Source organism: Micropterus dolomieu, linkage group LG20 (genome assembly GCF_021292245.1).
Source record: "Micropterus dolomieu isolate WLL.071019.BEF.003 ecotype Adirondacks linkage group LG20, ASM2129224v1, whole genome shotgun sequence".
NCBI classification, from domain to species: Eukaryota; Metazoa; Chordata; class Actinopteri; order Centrarchiformes; family Centrarchidae; genus Micropterus; species Micropterus dolomieu.
The window spans coordinates 17,740,488-17,764,529 of NC_060169.1; the positions used below are offsets into that span (position 1 = coordinate 17,740,488).

The 24,042-nt window shown below is 38.8% G+C and overlaps 1 protein-coding gene across 2 annotated transcripts; it reads right to left on the reverse strand.

The window, feature by feature from the left end:
- Positions 1–7,128: 7,128 nt before the first annotated feature.
- Positions 7,129–23,938, reverse strand: stk33 (serine/threonine kinase 33). Of its 2 annotated transcripts, XM_046033459.1 has the most exons (15): positions 23,635–23,938; positions 17,871–17,987; positions 17,213–17,326; positions 16,953–17,057; positions 16,638–16,776; positions 13,398–13,483; positions 13,114–13,224; positions 12,603–12,690; positions 10,761–10,836; positions 10,565–10,677; positions 10,317–10,402; positions 10,156–10,228; positions 9,739–9,899; positions 9,000–9,086; positions 7,129–8,702 (listed from the first exon to the last, which is right to left on the reverse strand). In XM_046033459.1, exons 2-15 carry the CDS (start codon positions 17,985–17,987, stop codon positions 8,502–8,504), a joined length of 1,557 nt encoding a protein of 518 aa, XP_045889415.1. In that variant the 5' UTR covers positions 23,635–23,938; the 3' UTR covers positions 7,129–8,501. The 2 variants fall into 2 exon arrangements, with proteins under 2 accessions (XP_045889415.1, XP_045889416.1); XM_046033460.1 differs by lacking the exon at positions 13,114–13,224 and having other exon boundaries at positions 23,635–23,936.
- Between the last annotated feature and the right edge of the window lie 104 nt (positions 23,939–24,042).

A 24,042-nucleotide genomic window follows, 5' to 3' on the forward strand; every position in this document is an offset into this window, starting at 1 on the left:
CCCTGATGTCCGTAGAAAGCTCTTTGGTCTTGCCCATGGTGGTGATGTTGGATGCTGGTTGTTTGGGTGTTGACAGGTGTCATTTATACAGGTAACGAGGTGAGGCAGGTGTATTTGATGTAGATAATTGGTTGGGATTGGGGCTGTGTCTTAAAGAAAGACTAACTGGCTTGTAGGAGCCAGAATACTTGCTGTTTGGTAGGGGGTCATATACTTGTTTTTCCTCATCAGACGGTTATCAATTTTTATAAATTCATATGATGTGATTTTCTGGAATTTTCTTTGGGATTCTGTCTTTCACTGTTAGAATGTACATATGATTAAAATTGTAGATTGTTGCATTCTTTGTAAGTGGGCAAACCTGCAAAATCAGCAAGGGGTCAAATACTTTTTTCCCCCACTGTAGCTCTACAGTACAGCGCCACTAGTTGTCAAAATGAACATGAAGGAAATCCTTGGATTTATCAAAACAGTAGGCAAATTGTATATGAGTAATAGCAGAAGCAGAAGTTACTGAGATGCTATAAATACAGTGTGAGATTTGTGTACATGAAAAAAAAACAGGGGAAATTATCACCATTCACACTAGCACATCTATAGGAGGTCATACGCACGAACGTTATTAGGCATGTGTGTAGATACCTGTCCACCTCCCAGATATATTCTCTTGATTTGCTGCTCTACAGTATGTCAACTCACATTTTCCAATCCCTGGCTTCCCCTTAGCTCCACTTGCCTGTGTCTGCTCAACAATAATTCCTCCATGACTCATTTAATATGACATACAGAGCAAATGTGAAACACAGATTTCTCTGTCTGAATAGGCAAATGTATTCTCTGTTTGTTTTTTGCATATCCACACTTGATTGTGCCACCAATCGTAAAGTCCTTGTACCTGACAGGACATGTTAATGTTTCTGAACCAAGATGCCAATGCCGGGTCATCACCCACTGTTAAATTTAACTCGACACACATTTTCTAGGAATATCCGACTGTTCCTCGTCACCACTTCTTCATCTGTACTTCTTTCTGCAGTCCTTGCCACCTTCTAGGTAGTTATTTATTCGCAGTAAAAAAAATGTACTCTTGGCCCTTCTAAATTACTCTTTGAGTCCAAGCGTGTTGTTCTGCTCAGTGTAGGGTTACTTGTGCCAACATCAATGTGCTGTCTGAATGACACAGAAAATGAGTTCCATTTTGTTTTCTATTGTGCAGTTTTACTGGGAACTGCACAATACCTTGTTTAGTGAGATAAAAACAATTAGTGATATTGTGAATATAGATGATGCATAACGTCTGAGTTGGCTGTCGCATATGGAACATTTAAATTAGCCAGTTACTTGGAGAATGCCTGGGAGATATGGAAAAAGGTCCTTTATCAGGGTAAACTGTATGCTTGCAGTTACTTTCGATATACAGTTCATTTGGAATTTTCCACATAAATATTTTATTTTAAAGCATGTAAAGGTGCTTATAATGTTTTTATATTTGTTTTGCTATATAGTCTTACCTGAAGAGGCAAGTTTTGTAAAATAGCAGTGTCTTATAATCCCGTATGTTATGGGCCATGTGTTTGACATGACACAGAAATAAAAACTAACTACATAACTTATTAGTGAAAATAATTTGACAAATGTACTTAACCCTACTTTGTCTCGTTACTTTTGCTAGTATCATCACATGAAGCTGATGTCAATGTTGCTCCTTTGAAACACCCTCCAATCTCCAATCTCCTTCTAACACATTTCAGAACAACACTGGTAACTTCCATAGTTTCCAACAATACATGGCAATGTAATGAGTACTTTGTATATTTATTAGGATTGTTGTGCAGTTATATTATTAAATAAGCTGCCTGAGATAAAGTGCCTCACCATATATAACTAAAGGGACACCATTATGAATGCACAGGCTTGTGCTGTGATAAACACACGCTGTAATAAACACAATGCAGCCTGTTTGAATGCACTTATTGACTATATTGCAAGGACAAGTCCTACGTACTATCATAATTGTGCTATTGATTATACATAACTCACTTTGTCTGATTATGATTACAATTTAATATTGACTTTCCGCGTGCGATGAATTCACTCTGGTGTCAGTCTTGTTGACTTGTATGATCTATGATTCATCAATACCATTGATTCTCCCAAAGTTCATCCATCCATATGTGACTGGCACATCAGTATTTTACATAAAAAAGATTGAGGGGAGGCAATCTGCATGTCAGCAAAATGTCACTATAATTGAGCTTGGCTGATGTTATTGTCCCTTAACGAAGTTCTGACTGTTTTATAAACAGGGCTGGGACAAGACGCATCAGTCACAAGGGAGACTGTTAACATTACCAAGGACAAGAGCATCTTGCATTAAACAGGAGTGGCAGATGTGGCAGATTAAACAGTGGTGGATGATCCTCAATCTATCTATTTATCTATCTATCTATCTATCTATCTATCTATTTGTTCCTGTGTTGGCTCAGACACACCACAGTGAAGACAGAACATGCAGTACTACAATAGCACACAAGAATGACAGCACACAAAGCCCTGTCACTGATTACAGGCACACTGACGCACACTGTTTGTGTGTGTGTGTGTGTGTGTGTGTGTGTGTGTGTACACGTGCCCCGTGTGTGCCTTACGTGGGTGCAAGGCTATTCAGTCCACGCACACCTGTGTATCTCTGGCAATTGCTCTGCTGGTGGACACCGCAGTGACAGTGGGCTGCCCTCGGAGGTCTCTGGATATCCAGTGTAAATCCAGCCCAGTGGAGCTGTGAAAAAGCTAATAATATGTTATTGCAGTCTAGGTCCCCCTGTAGCCTCTCCATCAGAGCACCACTGTCACCTTACACATGGACCACGGTGTGATAATGGACAATAATGCGGAGTAGCTGAGAGTGAGAAGTCCAATCTGCCTCCTGAGTGGTAAAAGGCTGGTGCAAAGCACACCCCATATGCTGTGTGAGGGCTCCTGACTCCAAGGCTGTGTCTCATCCCATCATGAACCTCTGGGCATCCATTCCAATAGGTAGGCAATCTGATTGATTATTATCTTATTTCATAAATCATGAAGGTTCAGTCTTGACAAAAGAGGGCCAGCATGAGTTTTCTCAGTGCAAAACTCAGTAATTACATTTTTTTCCACCAAGAAGTGAGGCTAATTTGTGAATACTACTCTACAGCTTTGTTTTTCACAGTTGTTTAGGCATCAAAATACTTAAACCAGCTACACAGAAGACCATTGCCTAATTGTTTCATCATGATGTATTTATTCATATTTAATGTAGAAGCATTTTCTCCTGCAAAAACATAATCATTAGTGGGAGCTTCACAAATATATAAATACACAGATTTGTTGTGAGAGTGTTTAAATTTCTCAAAGAGAATCTAAAATCATGTTATCAGTGGTGACTTCAGGCATGTTTGCAGTTAGTGAAGCGCTACCGCACATACAGTAGAGCGATGAGCTATTGTTGTGCTTTTTTTGTTTAGAACAAAGTTTTATAAAAATAACCTTCAGAACATAAGTAACAACTCCGTTTTCAAACCTAAACATATTAAATATGCTGCCTTTGATCAAGCAAATGTTTCTGGATTTGCTTACAGTGAAATGTTTCCCTGCAGAGAAAATGTTCAAAACCTAAGAAAACAAAACATAAGCAGCAGCAGAACAACACATTAAAACAAAGTGGTATAACTTTCAGCTGGACTGAGGCCTCTAGTGGCAGCTGATGGCAACACCTGCCTACTAAAAGTTAACATGTTAGACTACACTTCAACATCATGGGGAGAGTTTAGGGATAATTGATCATCAACTTCACAATGTGATATACATTGTACATACAGTATATGTAGGCATAGCATCTTGGTGGGTGCAAAATACAGTTTAAGGTGCAATCTTGCTGTACATACTTGTAATTGAATTTCTATAATTCACATTGTGAATAAAATAACTGAATAGTTTCCAGCTGTCACACAAGAATCCTTCATTAGTTAGAGTAAATACAAGACAACTGCATAGAGAGTCTTCTATCTGTAATTATTTTGATGTTGCGAGGTCACAGGGGGCATTTTATTTTCTGTCTGATGATTGAATTCCTGCCTCTCTCCTGTGCTGAGTTGTATTTTGGTGCGTGACCACAGGCTTTGTGGTTTTCCAAACCTCATGGGACCAATTCCCATTATTTACTTGACTGTGACCCCGTATCATGACCCCTCAAGTCTCTCATTCTCCAGAAGCCTACTTTCAAATTGCCCATCTAATGGTAACCTGCATTTTTACTGAACTGTAATGAATGTTCCAATTACACTGAAGGTGATAGAGGCGATTTTCCTATGATAGAAGGGGTGATTGGATCTCCCACACCCCATTTCACTATTTCTCTGCTCTTCAGGCATTCCCACAGACCTGTGGTCACCAGTAGCTGCTGGGAGTCTCCACTTGGGGTAATGCACCCTCTCAGTGCACTGCCAAGCCGTGCACCAATGAGGTGACTACAAAATTAAGTGCTTGAAATAAATTAATTCATTCTGGCAGAAATGTGTCAAATGACCTTTCCGCTGCTCATTACACATGGTGCACATTACACCAGAGAAATGCTCCTGTTGTCTGAGCTCCTTTGTTTCCCCCCTCCTCTCTGCCTTGTCAAAGGGGAATGGTAATTAATTGAAATCATTTCCATGTGTAAGGTTGTGTAGATCCCTCCTCAAGGTGTGTCAATGGGTCGATAGATATTTGGAGTGTATAGCGGAGTCAGGTGATAAGAACTTCAGTCATACTGTGCTAAATGACTGCCAAAGCTCCATAAAACCAATTCAAGGGCAGAGGAGTTTGAGAGCAGGAAGTAACAGAGAGAGGGGAGGAGGGGCATTGTCCCCAGCGGACACTATTCTGAGAGCGGTGAAGGTGGCCACTATCCACAGAAACTGAAATGTTTTGGATCACTCAAGGCTGGGCACATTTTTCATTTTCCACCCTTTTTCCCCCCATCTGATTAAAAGGTTGTTTGTGAGACCTGAACAGTCTCCTGCTCGACTGAATGAGGGGCATTTCACCCAGCTCTGTGCACAAGAGAGGCGAGCTTATCCTAATGCAGAGGCTGTCTGTCTGCTTGCCAAGGAGAGATGTGGCTTTAAGAGGCCCATACATGGTGTTGATTAGTTTTACTGAGCGGGTATGCAGAGACCAATAAATTAAATATGAATAAATTAAAAATGTACTCTAGCAGAAAATTGCTTGGAAAACAACCACCTCCCATTAAAATACGTATAGTAATGCCTTTTATATGAAGTAACTCAGGATTAGATATCACTGTAAATTAACACGCCATCGAACCGTAGTCAAGAACTTTTCACTTTAACAAGGAGTTATAAAAGAGGTATTTACTCCAGTGTGTTCAGTAATTAATTTGATATTCAAATGAGCTTACAGTGTGTATTATAATTGCAAATATCCCAAATAAGAGTAGTTTTAAAAAGGGGTACTGTCAACAAAGATTGATGAGGCTTGCTTTGAAATTGCCATCTGTTGCAAATGTTTACATGAGGTGGGGTATAAAATCAGCATCATGGTTTCCTCCTGCCATTTTAGCCATATGTGCGTGTGTGTGTGGGGGGGGGGGGGCACATCTCCACACACAACGCAAACATTGAAGGGGATCAGGAACATCAGCATGTGTGATGAGCTCCCACAGATAACGTCTCCACAACATTTCCATGACATTGTTGCTGTGTTACCTCATTACCACAATGTCACAGCAGCAGTGTGAGGATGTTATGTTTGGGGTGAGGGTAGAGGGGTGGGGTGGGAGGTTCAGCTGCAGGTATCGGGCCTCTGCAGATGAGCTGATTAATTAAAGGGAGCTCTATTAAGGTTATTGAGATGCACCCCCCTCCTCTCTTGTAGCAGCCCCCTCCACGCTCCTCAGTGGATAAAGGTGGATGGAGCCGGGGGGGAGCATCCTTGCCTCCTTTGACATTAGCCCGTGTGCACCCACTTCACACGCCCCGCGACTCTCGCCACAAGTGCCTCTCTGCACCCCACCTTTGCAGGAGTGACACTCTCTTCAGGCTCCAAAATGGGGCTGCAGAGTTTTAATCCCTCTAGCCCGTCAACCCACCCACCCTTACTTCCATCTGTCATGAGCACTGCTGGAGGAAAAGGGGGGAGGGTTTAGGGGGGGCAGGGGGCGCATCCCTTGTTCCATCCCGACGAATTTTCTAATTTCCTTTGCCTCCATGCTTTGTCCCAAATTCACGCCCCTAACCTATCCACCATACAACCTCCCTCGTTCTGTCCCCCCCTCCCCTCCCACCTCTTTTCTCTGTTGTTTGGGCCAAAAGAGGAAAAAGTAAAACTGGAGGCTTCTGTTGGCTTACGTTGTTTTAACATCTGAACCTACAGTCATCATATATGAAGACACAGATTCTTCTATATTTTCTTGATGTGTTTCAGTCTCTTAAAATTTGTTCCTTGAAGCATGTACAAGCACACCTGTAATCTGCTGTATGTCATATCCTGCTTGCACAAATCAATTTAGAGATTTTTAATTTCTGTTTTCTTTCCCTATGATTAATCAAGACAATGACGACCAGATGCTTAAATCCCATCTCCTCTTCTGACAAAAATGTGTCATACAGGAGGTTGTCTAAACAGACTTCCAGCATGCTAGTATAAAGGGAAAAGAGGTGTAACTAACAAATTACTCGTGTGTTTTTCTTATTTCTCAAATTATCTATCAACAAAATCACATTTTGTGAAGAAGACAGCAACCAACAATAAGCATGTCTTTACCATTTACTTTGTTTGAATGGACCATCAAGACATAACTATACAACATATTAATTAGTGATACATTACATGGACATCACAGTTTTAATGGGCAGTGACTCAAGCAATCAATTCTAATTACACATCTTCATGCACCAAAATAGGTAGTGAGCTTTAAGGGCAGCAGTCAGATTAACTCCAGGAAATGAATTCAGCAACTTACTACAGCTCCATCTGCTGTTTATACCAGCCTGAGTAAACCAAAAGTATACGGTATGTCAATAATGTTGCAGTAATGTTGCAGTCTCTTTGGCACGCAGCTTGAATCAAAGTCACTTCACGTGCCATTTGTTCATTGTCATAAACTGTTCTGCTTTATTAAAAATAAATCAAACAAAAGACAGCAAAAAAACTGTTTAGCATATCTTAAGAAACATCACCTGAGATCAGTATGTCAACCTGGACAGAATTTGATCAAGTTTAGCATACTGTGTCCACACTTTTAAGACAATTACTTTTTCCCAGCAATGCAGAAGTACCTTTTGAATACAGATTCAACAAATGCACACTACATTTACACATACACACTAAAACACAAAGCCTATGCATGAACACGGAGCCCCATTGTTGGCACTCATTCACTTCAAGATGCAAATGGGCGGATTTGAAATTCAGCCTCTGTGTGTTATGCTTGGCTACTTTAATGTTGTATCTATGCTGGGGATTATTCTCTGTACAGCGGAAAAACCTGTGCTTGAATGGCAGTGCCCTCAAAGTAGCTCCTACTGCTTTCAATGGCCTCCAAACGAGATTAGACCCGTGGCTGCCCTCAGTCCCAATCCTCTGCATTCAGATGGAGCGTAACCAGCCTGTGTGACAGTCTTTCTGTTTTGACACTGAGTGGGTGCAGTCACTGCATATAGGGCGTTTTGGAATTGAGAGGTCAGGACAGAAAAAAGAAAATCCCTATTGCTAACTTTGGTGTTGTGAATGATATGCAGTAAAATATCCTGTACTCGTTATGACTTTAGCATGTAATTATAAAACAATTTTATTGAAAATAAAATTTGCAGAATCATTGTGCAACAGTTTTGTGTTTTATATTTGGCACATTTTAAGTCTTAAAAATATAAACACACACACACACACACACACACATATACACACACACACACACATTTATACAGACATACTGTATACCCTATATATTTAAATATCCACTGGCTTCTGTTACTGATTTAAAGATAACATCAAGTTGTAATCACACATTTCTGACATACTGTCTATTTGGATGTTGAAAAGATTATCTGACCAGATTATTATAGCACTTGACATTCTCAAACAGTTGGCTGTGTAACAGTAAGCATTTGTCCTGCAGTTTTGCCCCCATCCGGGTCCCTTTGGCACGAAGCACTGCTGAGGTTGGACCCTCAGCTACTGGTGTAGGACTTCTTGTACTATTTTCACGCCTGCACATAAGGCCAATTTATTTGACACTGCTGCCACTGCTTAGTCTCTGGTCATCACCATAAAGTTTGAACTAATCACAGTAGTTTCATTCACATCACTGCTAAATCACAGAATTACATAAAATAACCAGAATCACATTAAATAAATTGTATATCAAATAAAGTTTTTCTCTCTTATGTACTCACTCTCTTTTGTCCACTATTTGTGTGTTCCCTCTCACTCTTTCCCAAGTCACAAGGCTTGTTTTTTTACTTTTATTCTGAAGTGTTATTAGTCTTAGAGCCGGATGGTGGTTTGCGGGGGCCAGTCCTACTTTTACTGCAGGTAGAAGGTTTCTGGTCATCCACCTTACTGAGGTCTGAGCCTGATTTCTGTCCAGTACTGACGTCCTTCTTGTCCCGAGGCCTGCGCTGCTTTGCACTCAGCTGTGTGGAGGGTTTCACACCAGCATGAGACTGAAGGGATAAGATTCATATTCATCTTACATAACAGAATTAACATTCATTTAAAAACATCTGCATGGCTACACATTTAATCCCATCTTCTGTAATAGGTAAATCTGGCACCATCTAGTGGTGATTGGATGTGAAAAACAGTTTGTATATGAAAGCATAAAGGCAATTTGTTTAAAAGCCAAAATAAACAGCAGTAGCTTTTTTGTAGTTTGAAAAACTTTATATATTTTAAAACTACAAATAAAAGAATACTTTAAAGTTGAACTCAAAAGACCAAGTTATAGGAGGTTAACAAACCTGTGTGTTGGTCGGATGAGGCAGTCTTGGGGTTTCAGAGCCATTTTTGCACTTGTCCTGCTGGAGGCTGCCACCACTCTCTTTAGTCTGCATTCCAAGATACAAGGATAAGATGAGATGAGGGATCAATACCAAGATTCCATGATCATACATAAAAGATAAGGGCTGACCTATAGAAGGGTAGTTTACTTAATAGAAAATTTCTGATTAGTTGTTTGTTTAACCGGTCCCTTGAACAATATGATATTCACAATCATAATAATTAATTGATATTGACATGATATCTACAAATTCTAAACTCGTAAAAATGCAGTAACTTAACTACAAAATACGTGTGTATGTGTAATTGCTTAATGTAAAACCATGTGCAGCTTTAGGGAGGCCGGGAGTTTGAAGTACCTAACCATAAAGTACTTTTGCAAAAGGTTAGTGTGGTTTATTCAAGACCAGTTATGTTGTTTACCCATGTGAGCTCTATAAGTTGGTGAAAATTATATATAACGATTATGAATAATGACCAAAAAGTTCAAAAACTTTGTTGTACGTGCTGAGTTATCTACTTAATTAGTCTTAGTTAAAAACAAGATAATTAACATACAGGGTAAGCAGATGTAACAGCACTTAAATAGATAAGGAGAGACATGACATCTTTTTAATTATTTAGGAGCTCTGAGTAAGAAAACACAGAGGCAGGGGAGGTCAAAGTGATGTACAGCTGTGCTAAACACACATACAGTACCGGCTTGGTGGACGTGGCAGGTGTGCAGACGCTGCTGTCTCTCTCAGGGCTGAGCTTAGTGTAGTTCCTACAGTTGTTGTCGGTTTCTGTTGAAGTTGCCCTAGGGACCGTGAATGGGTGCAGTGTGTCCTCAGAAGAGGACTCCTCCGGAGTCCGTGTCCCTTTTTTAAATAACATCAACATCAAGTAACCTCACGCGGCTTTGGTTTACCTCTCTCCAGTCATAGCAACAATAAAAAGTTGTTACCAGTTAACTCTTACTGCTGAAATTAAATCAACCAACAGGAGATAATCCACTTCATCCATTATTTTCATATACCAGTACACTGTGTCGTGCATTATCACTTTGCACAATGTTGTTTATTCAAATTATCAAATCATGACCTGGATTAAGTTAAATGTTCATCACTGTCTTACTCTCTTCCTGTTCCAGGTGGTGACGCATCATCTCCAACACATTGGGCGGTATAGCAGGCAAATTAGTGTCACCCTGTTGGACAAAGCAACTCATAAGAGCTCCTTCTTGTGACTCATTTGGTAAAGTTTCTGAATGCAAATGGGAAAAATCTGTGCCATACTGTAATCCAGGGGTTTTCTCGTAGCTGATTAGCAGACATGCGGTATGCAGGGTCCACCTTCAGAAGGCAAGTCAATAGATTTTTTGCTGTTGAGACAGACTCAAGCCAATCGGTGAGTTTGTTTGTGACAATCTGAACAGTAACACCTGTACTGCTTGTCAATGAAAATAATATATTCCTTCACTCCACAAACTACTTTTCATTTTTTGCAGGATTACATTTATTATTTATTTATGATTAAGTGTCACCTGCATCACTGACTGTGGCCCAGATTGGTTGAGTAAATTTGACTTCTTTGTTCATAATCTCCTGAAGTAGGTTTGCCTTTGTTTTGGACACAAATGGAGGCTCCCCACACAGCCTACAGGGACACACAGCTCAGACACATGTACACATGTACACAGTATGAATGTATGTATGTATAGTATGTGTGTGTCTACTTACAACATATACATAACGACTCCTATGCTCCACACATCACACCACTCGCTGTAACCATGACCGCTCATCACTTCAGGTGCTGAAATTCACACATACACATAAATTTATGGCTTTCTTTGTCTGAAAAACGGAAATTTGAAACTAGTTTTTAACCACAAGTTGCGCTGCTTGAGCATCATTTCAATAAGCAAATCCCTTATTGTTTGGATTATGTTTTATCAGCACACTGCAAGCACAGGAGCCATGTGAGACACAGGGTGATGGATATCCACTGCTTTTGGCAATAATGAGCCATAAAAAGCAGCAATACACAAACAGAAGTGGAGGAGCAGAAGAAGAGGAGTGCAAGCCTGAAACAATTCAAGTTTCCCAAAATTTAGGTTAAAAGTTATGATGTAGGTATATGCAACAACTTTTCAGAATGCAATTCCCAAAGTAAAAATGTTTCTATTCAGTGTTTCTTACCAAACACATTGAGTGTATCCTTGGAGCCTAACAAATGGGTTGAATGCATTCCTGTTCTCATAGATCGACCACAAAGCCAATTGTTGTTTATATCCTTGTCAATATTGGATAGCAGTCTTCTTTGTCTCTGCATTTTCCTGCAGATTGCACCATTTTTTGGCACATTACCTCCACCAACTGTCTATTAGTGGAACTGCATGAAACCAAAGGATGTCATATTGTGGCTTGCATTCACTTTTCACTCTTGCTCCATTGCATCCTTATTGCTCAAAAACTCAATATTGTACCTTTACATAATAATAAGTATAATTATGAAATATACCTAATACATTCCACACGCAAAAATAGAATTACGCTAACTGCTTACAAACTTAAAGGTTCAGTGTGTAAGTTTTAGTGGCATCTAATGGTGAGGGTTGCAAATTGCAACCAGCGGCTCACAGTGCATTCACATGCCCCTCGGTTGGTCCCATTTCCCGAGTTGAGAAGTGGATCTTCCGACTTCGGTGTGTTCATGTGCTCTTAAGGTGGAAAGTGGAATCAACATGGACGCTACTACAAAGATTTCTTGGATTAGCATCATCAGAACATATAAAGCACATAAACAGCAGACGTCTAGTTCACTCTACATGGACAGCAAACTAACCATTATAACCATATTACAAATTACATGTTTGCAAAATATGTATATGTAATACGTAATTTTGCACAAATCAAAGTTACTTCCTTATGTCCCATGTACAGTTTATTTCTCTTTTTGCAATAAAGATTTAAGAAGGAAAATAAGATTCTGATTATTCCAACACCACATGAATACACCATCAGTCACCTTTCAAACCTCTTTTTCCAAGTGTCCAGGAGAAGCTTCAGTGGCCAACATGCTCTGTCGGCTCTTGTGCAAAATAATATGTGTGGTCCTCTATTTGTCCAAATATCTCTTCTTTTCTTACTTCTAATAAACCAGTCGACTACTACTACTACTACTACTAATGTTACTTGTTTTTGTTCTTCTTCTTCTTCTTCTTTGTACATATTCAATGTAGTGTCAAAACGCACTCTGTAGACTTTTGTCCATTTAGGCTACTGTACAAACATGGCAACGCAACATGGCGGCATCCACATAAGAGGACCCGCGGTTTACGTAGATAGACATGGCTCCTTCTAAGTTAATAAAAACATAATGATTTATTATGTAAGGTCACCACTGAAAACATAATTATGGATATTATATTGCATTTCAGTAAATAGATCCTCCTAAATAGCGCACACTGGACCTTTCAAATCGCTATGTATACAATTTACAAATGTCAGATGGCAAGACATGCTGCTACTACACTTCTGTGGCCTACTAGCATGCAGTAGGAGATACAGGTGTCATACCCATATAGATAAGAGTCCCACAGGCCTCCGTCATTATGTTCTCAATCCCTACACCACCTGTCTGCACCGATAATCCAAAGTCTGTCACCTAGGAGAATAGCAGTTAAGAAAAAAGGTGTTATAAATAAACATGATTTAGATGCTATGACAGAACCCATATTAAAGTCTTTGTTAAAGGGGCTTTAGTCAGGAAAAAAAGGGTAGAGCTTGAGGACAAACAATGATACTTGACGATTAACATGAATAGCAGCATAGCTGTTAAGGCTGTACAGGTCCACATATTTGCAAAAGGGTATCACATTATCACAAAAGCAAAAAAAAACATCCAGAAGACTAACTACTGTCATTTATGCTGTGCCATGATAACACTTTCTTAAAACAAGTAGGCGTGATCGCGTACATGCGTATGTGCGTGCGTGCGTGCGTGCGTGCGTGCGTGCGTGCGTGCGTGCGTGCGTGTGAGACAAAAAGAGAAAAACAGAGAGACAGGGACGTTTATTCTGTGGTCTACAGTTGCTCTGGTATGTGCTTCGGCTGGCTCGTTGTCAATGCACACAACATGCTGTGTCTCAGCTGGTAATTTGTTTAAAGGTACAGTTGATTCTCTCTTTGAAAAGGTGAACTATAAAGGAAGACCAGAGAGAGTCTGTCATAATGAGGTAGTATGTAAAGCCTTTTACTAAATATAGAAGAGATAATGGGCGAGAAAAAAAGTGCCCATCAGAGGCTTGTCCTCGACAGAGAATGGATAAGAAGCGGTGATCGAAAGTTTCACAGTTTGTGTCACCATCTTACCTTGATATTGATCCTGCTATTATCATCCTCATTGGGAGAATTTTTCACAAGAATGTTCTCCAGTTTCAAGTCCCGGTGCACTATGTCTATAAGATGTGAGGAGGAAAAGGATGCAGTTTTAACATGGATGTAATTTACATTTAAATTTACACTATTAGTTGATGTAATCAATATTATTTAAGTATTATTATACTAAGAATGTCTCAAATGGGTGAAAAGGGGGTTGCTCATTGTTGATGAAACCACTAACAATAACACACAGTTTTCGGTTTTATGGCCTACAGTTTCACTCTCATCGCTCTCCTCCACCTTGTTCCCAGCCCCGGCCCCTAGCAGACTGCTGTTTTCAGCAAAAAAGCTCTGATAAACCCACTTTACACTAAGTACCAAACTGCAGACAGACACAGTTGTCAACTATCTGGTTAAACATTAGGATGTAGGAAAGATAAGGAGCCAGATATTTGGTGTTTCAAGTTGGTGGAGACCAAAACCGAGCTTAAAAGAGAATGAATATTGGATTCATATCTGAAACACGACTCCAAAATGCTAATATTGCTGTCACAGAGTCACACAGGACAGGACTAAATCTGAGCCGACCAACAAAACTAAAATCAAACTGAACACTACTCAGCTAACAGCTTAATGTACAGGTTTTGGCTGCTTGTGAAAGACAGATAGCCATTGTTTGATTGGGGTATTGCAAGTTCCCAGTATCATATATATATGATCTGGCTCTCATCCCTGGTTAACATGAAAACAACATGAGAAACAGTGGAAGTCAGTGGAAGACCTGAACAAATTGCACAACATTGCCACCACCACTTCTCGCTCCACATTCATCTACTGAAGGTAAACACTAAACTTTGTGTCCCCTGATGAAGTAACTTTGTCTTTGTTGATCTTTTTGGCAAATCACTACAGTGATTCGCTCGTGTCCCATACTAAATGAATGGAGGTGAACTTCGCGTTAGTCTTTACCGTCAGACCCCCAGGCTGTGCTCTTTCTCCCCACGTCACAGTGTAAACAATAGCAGGCCCCATTAAAATACCTGCAACCTTTTTTTTGTTTTGTTTTGTTTGTTTGTTGGTCCTTGTCCAGCTTAACCAACTCAGTTCATTTTAATTTTTAAGAAAACTGAAGAAATACATTTAACATATTTCTTTATATTCATAATTTATTTTATGTTAAATATTTACCTGTTGGCTTTTATTCTGAGTGACTGACAATGGGACTATTATATTCAACATAATATAATAAAATAATATTTAATATAAAATTGTTTAAACTGATAAGTATGTGTGTATATTTGTATGTTATATTGGGGTGCCATGATAAAAATGTAATTTGAAGGGGTGCCACAGTCTCAAAGCATTTTACTCAGGCACTGGCACTGCACCACGGCTGCCCACTACTCCTAAAGAGTTTGGTCAGATCAGCACAAAGATCAGACAAAATTCCCCATGTGGATTTATAAAGACTTCAGCAGTTTCATGGATTTGGCCAGTGGAACATGCCCACGTACTGAAAAGTTCCCTGACACAAAATATCGCAAAACATGGCATCCTAAATCTGCTGAAAATAAACGTATTTTTTGTGTTCAACATATGTATTTTGGTTTCTTGTCTTAAATAATATGACAAAAAACGGAGTCAGTGTACAGAGATGAGCGTACAACATGATTTGTTATTGTCAGTCACTAGAATAAACTATTTCTTGCACACAGTGATCTATTTACCTTGCTTACAGCAGGCCAGGCTGAAGGGCCTCGTTAACAAAACTTGGTGGAAAGAGAAGGCAGGAGTATAAAAAATACAATTTGCCCTAGGCAGTCCTTTTCACTACACTGTTTGAAGCAACCAATTATGAAACGCAACAGTGTTGATGGTGTGTAAAAGGGTAAGTTGGACCAACTGGTGTGCAGAAAACAAACACATGAAAATGTTCTCTCTTTCCTTCATCCATTTAAGATGTGTTCTGTTCAATAATTTCTGTTTTTCAACTGCTTGCTGGCAGCTGAACTCTCAATTTTATATTCATGAATGCCTTTATTTAATCATTAGGCTATACATGCTGTAAACAACAATTACCCATTTCAAAATACACTAATTTGTTTTGTGCTTATTTTGGTTATTTAATAAAACATTTTGTGCATTATGTTTAAGTAATCATCACTCTGGTAACTCACTGAGAAATCATGCAATCTCATAAAACAATTGGTTCTGCAGTTTAATAGTTAGACTTCATGAATATGTTAATGTTCAGCATGTGTTAGCATTAAAGTTCAATGTACATTCTAAATGTACGATGTTGTTACTAGCATGTGTTAGCATTAAGCTCAACGTGCATGATAAATGTAACATATTGTAACTAGCATGTGTTAGCATTAAGTTCAACATACATGCTAAGGACAACAAACTTGATAATCCGAGAAACCCAGAACAAATGTAAACTGAGGGACTTTAATGATTGGTCATTTGACAAAATGGGTTCTGGCTACCTCATTAGTATAATTGGTCTTTATAGAGGTGATGAAAACCAGCGCAGAGGGACTTTCCATGTGAAAACACACCTATTAAACAGTATTGCTCCCTAGCTTGTTGTAAATTAGTCATTAGCCACATGTAATGATGCCTCATTGCCAGCCAATGCCCTAAATTACCTCTAACCACAGATTTCACCATTAGAATGGGAAACGGCATTTCTGAATAAAACAAATAGATTTAATTAAAAATGTTTATTATGTTTGGTTTTTTTCCTGGGATTTATTTATTATTTATCTTTTATCCAAATGAGCCACACATTTATACTGATTGAAAGCCATTATGGCAAGAAATTTGAGGGCAGCACAGTTTGAGTATGATAATAGCGCTATGGAACAACTTATCAGAAGCACACTTCATTCACAAGAGTCTGATTTGGCCTTAGGCATTTTCCTAATTCCACCTGTATTTAAAATATAAAATCCCCTAGCATAATCCAATACTACTTGTTCAATACTAGAGTGTAATTAGGGTAAGTAATATTAAGTATATTAAGTAACATAACAATATGAATAGCATTGTTTCACTTGTCTAATGCAGTGGTAACTACACCTGGACTATCAGTGATTTCAGAGTCTATCTACAGCACTGCAGCAAGGTGAGGACTCCAATCACTGGAGGCTATCAAAGGCTACATTTTCAGCTTGTCTTAAGATGATTTTTATGCTGTCAAAATGTCAGTCTGTAGAAGAACATTACCTCTTTTGTGAAGGTAGACAACGGCGTCAGCTAAGCTACAGATGATATGCCTTGTCTCGTCCTCTGTAAAGAACTTTTTCCGCTGCAGCAGCTGCTTCAGTTCACCTCCAACACACAGCTCAGTAACCAAATAAGTCGTCTGTAAACAAGCAGAGGAAATGCATCTAAGCATACAGTCAATTTGTGTGTGCTTATCACTAACATTCATGCAGAGACACACAATAATAGGAGAATATGATACGTTGCAATCAGAGTAACCCACTCTCTTAATTAGGCTTATTTTAAGTTTGTAACTTAAAGGACAGCAATGCTCACCCTAGCCGTGTCGTACACTTCCTGGAGTTGTATTATGTGCGCATGATTCACTTGTTTGAGAATGTTTATTTCATGCCCCAGCATCTTGACTTTCCAACTTCCTGCCTGAAGTGACAGAAAGTCAAATCATATCTTATGGAGTTTCTGAGTGGTTATGGCCATTTGTTTCTCTCCAAACATTAAACACTCTTATTAGTGCAACTTTTTTAAATCACATTTTAAAAAACAGGCTTTCCAAGAGGGATGCCAAATGTACTTACCGCTGGTCTGCAAACCTCCTTAATAGCCCATTTTGTCTGTGTCTGAATGTGAGTAGCCTCATAAACAACTCCAAAGCTGCCTTGACCCAGTTTCCTTCCAAATTCATATATTTCCTGTGGGGATAAGAAAGAAAACATGAATACATTTGTAATCTACACCTGCTCACTGTCAGTCAGAGACGGCAGAGGATTTCCCTTAAGCTCATGTTTAAGACTTTAGGGTGATTTCACTATTTTGGAACACAAAAACATTATGTTTTAGCTCAAGAGATGAATCCTGAAGTACATCCTAATTTCAAGCTCTCTGGGGGGAAAAACGGAAAGTTTTTGGGTCTCTGGAGGTGCACAATATAGTATTTCTAATCAAGTTACAAATGATTAAGTTGCTGCTGCAGTTCGTTCAATCTCAGGTCTAATTAACTTGATCATTATCTGTGTGATGCAAGGCTGAGCACTGGCTGCTTCGGATTTGGCAAAGGGAGCAGTCAAATTCCCCAACGAAGGGGGGCTATACAGCAGCAAAGTGAAGTTTGGTCCTCTTCTAGTGTAGACAGAGTGTACTACACAGGTCAGCAGTGAGTATATGTGGCTTCTTCAGTGATGGCCCCATAGCACAACACAGGACTATAGTGGAATTGTGTATAGAAGCTCTCCATACCCTGAGGTCAGCATCATCTTCCAGGCGTATTAAAGGCACATTCCTCTCGAATGTGTCCCTGCTGGTCCGCGGGGACACCATGCTCATGCCTGACCAACAAACATCTGCTTGTGCCATCTAGAGAAGGAGAGGGCAGTCATTTTCGCTCTGAAGTTCCTTGTCATGCCATTGGATAATAGGGCTGTCCATGACAAAAGAAATTCTCAGCTGACAAATAATTACTGCATTTCTTTGACAAATTGATTAGTTATTTTAATAGAAAAAGCAGTGAAATTATATTTCCAATATTGTGATTATTGCAGAGAAATGCAGTCATGACTAACTGTTTCAGCACTGAGAGGATAACATTTATTGTACCAAATGAACAGCATTGTTTCCAATTTGCCAATATCTGAAATATATATAAATATATAATATAATACTGTCTCATACCAGCAATCATCACTGGTAGTTTCAAAAAAGCATTAAGAAATTAACAAAAATGTTTAATTGAAGCCTATTTTACCAGTAATTTAGGCTGGGCAATTAAATAATAAATAGAATTAACGCAATATAATTTTCCTCAGTGACAATATAACAAATATTCAATAAATGTTTGATTTAATTCATTTCAATCACAAACAAATTAGCACTTAATTTTTAGATATTTATTTTGTTGAGAGAACTGAAAAAAGATTTTACTTACTTTTTCCCATGCACATTTGTTGAAAAAAGATTTTATTATAATTGTTATAATGTTCTACCTCAGATTTGTGATTCACTGTTTGGTATCAAGTGTTTGTCATGTTCTGACCATAAAGAAAAGTGAAAAACCACGATTAACTATCTGGTTTCTTAACCTTTCACACAGGAGCAAAAATCAGCCTTTCAACTTATAAGAAATAATGATTTGACGTTTATCGTGATAATTATCGATATCAAATGATCTGAAACTTTTATCGTGATAACATTTTTGGCCATATCGCCAAGCCCTACCAGCTGTATTTTTAAGGTAGCTCGTGAAGTTAATCCAAGACATCTACACTTTAAGAAGTGGTGCACAGAATCACTGAATCAATCAACTTTATTTGTCACATGTACTCATATAAAGGTACAATAGTACACAGTGAAATGATCTTTAACTTTAACTCTGTCTGAGCACATATTAACTTTAAGCACAATTTACCCAGCTTGAAAAACAAAGTCTAAAGCCAAATTAAATGTAAAGCAGTTATCAAGTCCTGACTGGGAGCGATGAAGTGGATCCACCACATGCACAGCAATTAATTATTAACAAGGAAGCAGTGTCTTTAACCTCTTCACTCTGATGCATTATTTCAGCACTGACAGAGCTCTCATAGCAGGCCTGTCTTTCCCATTACCTCCTGTCTATTTTCCAATCAAAACGATTGTGACAGCCTCTGGAAATTCCAATCAGCTCAATCACAGCTCATTTGTGGAAGACAGAGGGATGTGATGAGTGTATCATCACTAGGGACTTGAAGTGACCAGAGGAGGGTCTTGTGCACCTCGGGTGTCTCCAAGACAGAGGTGTCCTTAACTCCAGATCCCCGATGAAAAGGAAATTAGATATCAGGGTCAGGTCAGGGTGAGGAGTCTGTCCTGAAAAGGGTCACTAACAGACACAGGTCTTGAATTGCTTTAAGCCTGGGGTTATCTATCTGCAATCTCTAGCCCTGTGTTTCTAAAACTACAGATCAAACTACAGGTCACAACACAAAATAGATTACTAACTTCTTTTATTTTGTAGTTAATACATTTTATACTGCAGCTTGCACCGACCCACAAATCCAAATTTACAACTTGGGAGGGCTAGAGGCGGAACATTAACCCAGAAATTATCTCTCATAATTACTGCATTTGAATCCTGATCAATACACATGTACTGCACACAGTACCTCTGCATCTACTGTCAGGTTAAAAAACATCTAACCCACCAGTAAGAAACCAAGACTTCAACGGACTGTAACTAGGCAGGAGGTTCCTGCTATTCCTCCCCACCACTCTTCGGTGGAGTTGACACAAACAACACTCAGGAATCGCTAATGCAGTGACAAGGACACGGTGCGTTCCTGGCTTGCAACTTGCAAACATGGCCAATTGTGTTTGTTGCACAAGACCAAATTACTAGAAATAAATTTGGATTTGAACCTCTCAGCAGCGGTGGGTAGAAGGTGTGCCACCTGTTAACCTAAAAGGCCTTCCATTAAGGCTAAATTCCCTGTCCAGGTACATGTGAAATTTAAAAAAATCCTTAAAAGGCCAAGTGTAGACTGCTCATTCTCCTTTTTACTGACGTGGTTAAGTCAAGATTCAATACTTTATTGCCACTACAAGATAGGAATTTGGTTTGTTGGGCTCTCACAAAGCAAAAACAACAGGAACCCCAAATTACATACAGTGACCACCAAGTAATAATAATAATAAATAATAATAAATAATTTATATACACACACACACATATATATATATATATATATATATATATATATATATATATATATATATATATCAAACAGCAGCACAGAATTAACAATGGTCTTTGTTCACTCACAGACTTGCTGGAAGATGAGCAAACATCAGTACGCATCACAACCCCAAGGAGACACAGGCTCTGGTCCACCTTTTACATTGAGTTTGCCTCATCTCCAGTTTCAGCAGGAAGTAATTAGAGTCAACGGTTCATCACAAGTCAAGCCCATACTTGCCTCATCTCTCCATCATTCTGTCAGACAGCAATTTCTGTTTATTTACACTGCTGAGTGAATAAATGTATGTTGTGCCTAATGACTGGGAGTGAGGGGGATACTGTCAAAGAACCAAGTGCGCAAAATCAATGTCACTTTGGAACAAACAGAGCATAGATTTACAGATGATCCTGTGTAATTTTTCTTCCCTTAAACCTGCTTGTCTTTCATTAACTAAAGGTAACGTATATTTACTCTTTCTCTTACCCTTGATGTCAGTAAGTCTGCCACTATCCCCTAGAGGCTGCAATGTTATTCACATCTTTAAAACTGTTGAACAGAACGAACAGAATTCTGACAACATTATATAAATGGCAAATACTGTTGTTTACTGGCATATGCCGCTGGAACTTATCTACCCACTTGAAAGCGCACATGCAAGTAGGAAGTGGTATCTGTCAGTAGAACACAAATGATATGCCGTTTAGGGCTGAAATAATTTGTCGATTAGTCAACAAGTCGATTGAGATCTAATTAATTGACAATTTTCAATTTTTCTTTTCCCATCTGCAGTAAGGACACTGAGCTCTGCCTCCAAGCTCTAAAAATATCCACCTTTCTGCCTAACAAGTAATATTATGATTATTATTATAGTGTGATGTGTAATATTGAATATAAATTGAAGTGACCATTAATTCATTATTTGAGCAAACATTTTCTAGTTTCAGCTTTTTAAATGTGTGGACTATGTGCCTTTCTTTGGTTATATAATGCTTACTTGAACATCTTTGAATTGTTGTGGCCAAACAAGATATGACCCTGTTTAAGGCCCACAAGCTGAAACACACTGGTCTGACAATAAAGCATTTCATTATACTACAAGTGCTGAGGTTTGACCTTTTCAGACTTTTTCCCTGTCTATGTACCCTGGAAGTAGGTTGTTGTTGTAACCTGTGCCAAAAGAAAACCTGCTTTAGCTTCTACAAACAACATATGTATAAGATATCACCTTGGGCTTTTGACATTATATACATTAAATGTTTAACAGATTCATCATAAAAACAATCAACGGATGAATCAATGATGGAAATAATGTTTATATAGTGGCATTTGACAGTCGCACAACCGCAGTGTGCCAAACGTCAGCAGTAGTGTAGAAATGCTGCTAAAACCACAGTGTCAAAACAGGTACCACTTTTCAATCTGACCGTCAAGATATTAGACATTTCAATTTAGTACAGGGCCTTTAGAAGTTTTCTTTCTTTAATGGCATAACTAGATGAATAAATTAGGTTTAAGCTGCTCTCTAATGACGGTGCCTCAAGCAGCCGCTAAAATATAGCCTGAAAATCAAACAAAAACAGAATCTTACTAACTGCAATTAAAATGTTAACTGCTATCTGTTTTGCTTGAGCCCAAACATTACATTTTCCTCATGTGAAACTTAATCATTTATTGACAGCTGGGCTTTGATGACAAATGATAAACTTCACAGTCCTAATGAAGCGTGGAATTACATTACCTGATGAGGCAAGAAATTGCATGTTTAGAATGCAAATATAGAGCCCATCTAGTTCACTAAATTATGAGGTGAATCCTAATATTATGCGGAGAGATTATCAAAGCTTGTGGTCTAAATGTAATATACCCAGAGCACATCAACGTGAAGCCATTAAAGCATACAACACACTTACTAAAGAGCTGTGAATCTATACACTACCTGACAGCTGATGGACTGACAGAATAGGAGGCGCTTTAAGTTGGTTTTCCTACACTTAAAAAACAAGTAATGCATGTAGTGTCCCTATAAACAAATAATTTAAATGCCCCTCCAAGAAATTCCTTCTGTCTCCAATGGTCATGTTTGATAAGTGTCTATTGAGAAAACATGCTTTGCCAAAAGGAAGCAAAAGATCAAATTCTGCCATTTGCTCAGAGCACTCCACATGTTGCTTGGAGATAAGGGCCAACAAATTCAAATTTTCTCATTGGTTTAATCCTGGTTAAAGCTAATCTCTGCCCTTGCTGGGTTCAGCCTTGGGAAGCTGGGAGGGCAGACATCTAGAAAAATGTAGGCCATAGCAGAAACAAGAACGAATCAAATTCATTTCAATGTCAACCCGGAGAGACCTCAGCACACTCATATCGGGAATATACACAGATACCCACACCTTCAGTTATAAATCAATCATTGTCCAACTGCCAAGGTGATAACGTTGATGCTTTTCACTTTAACCAGTTAGAACAAAAGATGCAGGACAAGATAACCTTTATAGGCGCGACAGATTTGACAAATGATGACTGACTCAAATATGTAAAATTAGCACTTTTTTAAATCGTGGATGTTGCATTAAGAAGGTAACAGCTGTTGAACATTTTCAGATTACAAATGATTCAAACATATTAGCATAAACGACATCGCCTGCTTCAGCTTTACTAGCAGTAAGGTAGTTGAAATTAGTAAGTAAACTTAGCCTAGTTAAATATTAAGTTTTAAATATATAACATTATGGAAAAGGTATTTTCGTGGTTTGTAATGTTCCACATATTTTTGCATGGGGACTGGTTAGCCTTCAATTACCTCATATATCTTTGCCAAGTTAATTCTTTATCTTAACCCACAGTCTATGATCTTAACTAACTAACGTTAATTAAACATGAATCGCCCATAAGTTAACTAACACGAGTAAGCTAGCTTAATAATAGTAGAGATAAATTAGCTAATTAAAGCCAATTAAAAAGCCTGACATAACGTTATAATATAATACAGGATAGAGACAACTGCTACTCTGCCGTTCACTACAAAGTAACCTTACGATAAACTAAAGTTAACGCTACGTTACTCTTGCTAAAAACGTGAAATTGCGGAAAAACTCAAGAGTTTTTTAGTTTATTGTAGCATTCCCCATGGCACACGTTGTCATGGCAACGAAACATAAAGTTGAACAAACGTTTTTCTCTTGACAAGATAATAACGGGCTAAAAAAGGTCTAACGTTATAACGATAGACATATGAATGCACCTTGTGCACAATGTGGTTGTGGCTGCTGTTCGAAAATTCAACAAAAGTTTCTTACCTCTTAGAGCAGATCATTTTCATTCTGCAGGTTGGTCTTCACCTTTCCGCAAAAAAAAAAACTTTTCCGATGGCTAGGGAAATCGAAGAGGGACAAACTTCCACTGAATGATGAACAGGGTTTCTCCTAATTCAGCAGCCTGTAGCGCCCGCCCCAGGTGGCCTGTGTCGACCAACGTAAAAAGACTTTCCGTACACAGGACCTGAATTTCTACCTTGCACAATAATCTTGAGTTATGTTATATATTAAGCGAATGGGGAACCAGTTTTTCCTGGTGGCACCCTGGAATATTCTTGGGCCTTAGTCTCCATCTAGTGGAGGGTTCTTTCTGAGCAGTTGATGTTGAGTCTCTTATTGCAAACGGTTGTCTGTTCATAAGTAACATAATCATAACCTTAGAGACTCAAT